Raw genomic sequence first — 4536 nt, 5'->3', positions numbered from 1 at the left:
GTTCCAGCAGCGGCGGCACAGGCGACACACGGCGGGGAATCCCTCACTGCTGCCCTCCGTCCCTCGCTCCGCGGCGCGCCCCGAGGTAAGCGCTGCTCCGCGGCCGGCTCGGCTCGGCTCGGCTTGGCGCGGCTCGGGCGCTCAGCGGCGGGTGCTGACGGCTCCTCTCGCCTGCAGCTCGGCTCCCGATGACCCTGAACCGCGGCGACCGGCTGCGCAGCCTGGAGAAGCGGCGCGGCAGCTCGGCCTGGGCGCCGCCGCAGCCGCTGCACCGCCGCAGCATGCCCGTGGATGAGCGCGACCTGCGCGCCGCGCTGCCCCACGACGAGCTGGGCTTGGTGCGCTGCACATCCTACAGCCCCGGCGAGCCGCACCGCGACAGCTGGGCTTCCGACTCCTCCGACTCCGTCATCTCCTCGGGCAGCGACTCCGACAGCAGCCTCTACAAGGTGATCCTGCTGGGCGAGCACGGCGTGGGCAAGACCAGCCTGGCGCGCATCTTCGGCGGCGTGGAGGACTGCGCGGACGCGGACGAGGCCGGTGAGGGCGCGGGGAAGATGGGCGGGTGTCCCAGATACTCGGCCCCCCACGGCCACCCCCTCCCGGGCCACCCGGGGGGACGGAAGGGAATAACTTCCTTTTTCTGAACTTTTTTCCCGTAGGAAATACGTACGACAGGTCAATTATAGTCGATGGAGAAGAAGCCTCTCTTGTGGTGTTTGATATATGGGAGCAGGTACTTACAGCTTTTTCTTTGTTTTTCCTCTGTGGCTTGGTCTGTGGTTCTCATAAAAAAGGTAGACATGGAACCACAATTCCGATTTCTTTGATCTGATAAGAGACATTAAAAATTAGAATTCATGTTGCCCTTTGTTCTCTCCGGCAATTAATTTCTCGTAGCTAGGCAGGCAGTTAAAAAACCTGAATAGAGCTGGAGTGAGAATCCCTTAATGCTTCCAATAAGCAGCAGCTTACATGAGCAGCCCAGGGAATTACTGTGAAATTAGAGATTCACAATCTGATCAGTGCAGACCTGAGAGCATTTCTGGAAACGAGAATTTTCTTTTGTATTGCATTTTAAATAACCAAATTAGCTATTGAGAGATCAGCTTGTTTTTACTGACTATTATAAAGCTAAGAAAAATATCTTTAAGATGCTTGCAATAGTTAAATCATTACTGAGTGTTGCATAGATTTTTCAGTGCTGTAAATCTGTTTCTTGTTTTTTTGTTTAGGATGACAGCCAATGGCTCCAGAACCATTGTATGAAAATGGGAGATGCCTATATTATTGTGTATTCAGTAACAGACAAAGTCAGTTTTGAAAAGGCCTCTGAGCTAAGAATCCAGCTGAGAAGAGCAAGGCAAACAGAAGACATTCCCATTATCCTTGTGGGCAATAAAAGCGACCTGGTCAGATCCCGGGAAGTCTCAGTTGATGGTAAGAGACACTGAATTTACACAGTAATGTCTGAAGTGCAGAAGCACAAAAGTCTGTGGAGGATCATGGCCAACAGAAATGGTCTAGGTTTGATGTAGAAAAAGGTATGATTTGAGGCACACTGGAGAAATCAGAGCAGCTGGTCCAAGCTGAGGGACTTGGCACCACAGGAAACAGTGGAGATGGTGGTGGAGGAAAATGTGTGGCTGCACAGAGCTCTGAACTGCAGGATGAGAGAAAAAATGCATCAGAGCTGCAGCTTGAGCACACTGCTTGGTGTGGGACCTGGTTTTGGTCAGTAGTACCTCCAGGGTTTCACTGCATGCTCTGTGTGCAGCAGCACTTGCCAGGCTTACGATCTGGTGGCCCAAGCTGTGCCTTGTAAGGGGCAGGAGCTGCCACAGACCCAGGCAGGGTTTGGAGAGGGCAATGCCCTACAGCCTGTACAACCCTCTTCTCCTGGCAGTGATTCCATCACACCTGAGTGGAGCTGGTGGGGCCAGGCTCACAGAACTCAGAGTCCCTTTGTAGATGTTCTCCACTTGAGATCAGTGAGAATTTTCTCAGCTAGTTCCAGCTTGCATTTCGGTAAGCAGAACACAGGAACTGCTGCCAGCACCACAGTATTAATTCTGCTTATTTGAACACTTCCTGAGGGTTTTTTGTTTGTTTAGGTTTTTGTTTCGTTTTGGGTTGTTGTTTTTTTGTTATTTGTTTTCCACTGGGAAGAATACTCTGGAATATTGGTGCCTTGATGATGAACTTTCTCTTGCTGTCTGGTTTTGCCATTTGCTGCATTAAATGCCTGCACAGGGAATTGAGATGTGTTCTTCAGGAGATTATCACTTCTTTCAGGCTGATGGCAGTGCATGTTTGACCTGACCTAGTTCTGACAACCCTACTTCCCTCAGGTTACAACTTTGCCATTATTACCACAGTTGACCATGGAAATTTGTGCTTCAGCAATGTTCCAGGGTTGAGTGCTTATGTCTGGAACATGAAGCATCTTGCATTTCAAACACAGCCCCAGTCAGATCCAGTGGTGTACAACTTCATGACCTCAAGTGAAGTGTTCAGTGGCTTGACCTTGTGGCCTGTATCACCTTCATTTGCTGTTGGAGTGGAAAATTCACTTGTTACAGCAAGGCAGAGGTGCAGAATTGCTCAATTTCCAGAATAAAATCCTTTCCTTTCTGTACCTCACATGGTTCCTTATCAAACAGCAAGTGCATCCACTTGCCTGTCCTATATCAGCTTTAGCTCTTCAGCAGTACTGGGACAGTCTGCCCAAAGGACTATTGCTGCTGTATATTCAGTACCATTGGCCCAATTACATTTCTGACCATACCACAACAAAGCCAGCAAGAGTAAGTGGGCAAAACCATGAGAACCAATTTGGACTTTACTGCTGTGTTGTAAAGCTCTTTCATGGCACTGAAGGCACTTTCCTTACTTAAAGCCAATTTTTGATTTGTTTTTCTGCCATATATAATAAAGAGAAAATGTCCATCTCCACTCAGCTTCCTTTTTCTTTGTCTGCAGAGGGCCGGGCCTGTGCTGTGGTGTTTGACTGCAAGTTCATTGAGACTTCAGCTGCTCTGCACCACAACGTCAAGGACCTGTTCGAGGGCATCGTGCGGCAGATCCGGCTCCGCAAGGACAGCAAGGAGGACAACGCCAGGAGGATGGCCAACACCAAGAGGAGAGAGAGCATAGGCAAGAAGGCAAAGCGATTCCTTGGCAGAATTGTGGCAAAGAACAATAAGAAGATGGCTTTCAAAGCAAAATCCAAGTCCTGCCATGACCTGTCTGTGCTATAGGAGCTCTCAGCAAGGCCAGCTGTTGCACTGCAGGTGGCAAACAAGCCTTTGACTGTTATGAGAAGTGCAGGTGATCCTCGTGGTGATAACAAGAATGACTTCTCCATTGAGACTCTCGTTAATGCCTTAAGGTGCTCAAGCAAGCCTGGAAGTTACACTACAATGCTTCATTGATAAATGGTTTAAGTTTCAATGTGTGCAAGTAAATGAACTAGTTGGAAATATGTGGCTTGGCATGGCCACATTTTCACTGTGTACATATGTCCTATATCCTCTTGTCCTGTGGATACCAGAGATGCAAAGATAAAGGATGATAAGTATCACCAGAGACTTGTCTCGTTTGCAGAGCAAAACTTAAACTTGTACGCAGGCTCGTACACTCTTTTTAGTATAAAAGATAAATCTTTTTAAACTTAAATGTGGGGAGGAGGGAGTAGAACCACATTAGAATGGGAGAAAACAAATTATATATATATTTAAATACAGAACAGATATCATTTTATGAAGTTAATTTGCACTTCCATTAATTGTTATTCAAATAATTGGTTACTTGTTTACATGCAGATTTTATAATAAAGTATTATTTCCTGTTATAATAAACTGTGCTTTCCTCATTGTATGGATAAGGAACGAGAGATACATTTTTATATTGACTTTTTTCAATGTACAGAATGTTGTGCACAGACTATGCAGATTTGAACATGATAAAGTTCTGGAGTGTGATGAATGGGGAAAATCCTGTGTCCCTTTCTATAACAGGTACTTACTCTAAGAAGTAAACCCTACTTTTATGAACACTGCTTTAACAGCTCATATGGGAAGGAGGGCCTTGACCCTTCATGTTGTTCATCCTCAACGTGGTTCCCATCAGCTTGGCAGGAACAGGGCTCTATAAATGCCTTTAGTTAGGTTGATGTCTTGTGTTTATACTGATAAATTGAGCTCTGTGCTGTTTGAAGTCCTCTCCTGGCTTGAAGCGCTTGTGTTACAGCCAGGAAGCAACTGCAGGAGGTTGTTTTCTTCCCTTTCTGGGAGCAGTAGAACTGTCTAACCTACCCCAGTGGTGTAGATGCCTTCCAGTGGTTTCAAGAAGTACAAAGGAGAGTGGTAAGAGTATTGGAAGGAGTTGTAGGCTCCACTTGTGTCTGGTGGCCTTCAGTGCTGTTACAGCTTTCATGTTAATTTAGTGTCTTATAATCAATTTGTTCCCATGATTTTTCATTATTTGTTAGTTAAAAACCAGTTGTCACAGTGGAAAACCTTGGTTTTATGACAT

General features: G+C 46.7%; 1 protein-coding gene across 1 annotated transcript; it reads left to right on the top strand.

Annotated features, from left to right (window-relative positions):
• On the top strand, window positions 1-3958 carry RRAD (RRAD, Ras related glycolysis inhibitor and calcium channel regulator). The gene is made up of 5 exons (XM_071567408.1): window positions 1-85; window positions 178-540; window positions 663-736; window positions 1236-1440; window positions 2983-3958. Exons 2-5 carry the CDS (start codon window positions 189-191, stop codon window positions 3258-3260), a joined length of 909 nt encoding a protein of 302 aa, XP_071423509.1. The 5' UTR covers window positions 1-85; window positions 178-188; the 3' UTR covers window positions 3261-3958.
• The last annotated feature ends 578 nt before the right edge of the window (window positions 3959-4536 follow it).

The sequence above is a fragment of the Pithys albifrons genome, chromosome 12 (genome assembly GCF_047495875.1).
Source record: "Pithys albifrons albifrons isolate INPA30051 chromosome 12, PitAlb_v1, whole genome shotgun sequence".
NCBI lineage: Eukaryota > Metazoa > Chordata > Aves > Passeriformes > Thamnophilidae > Pithys > Pithys albifrons.
The sequence above is the reverse complement of the archived record's forward strand: the minus strand, read 5'-3'. Positions and strand labels throughout refer to the sequence as shown.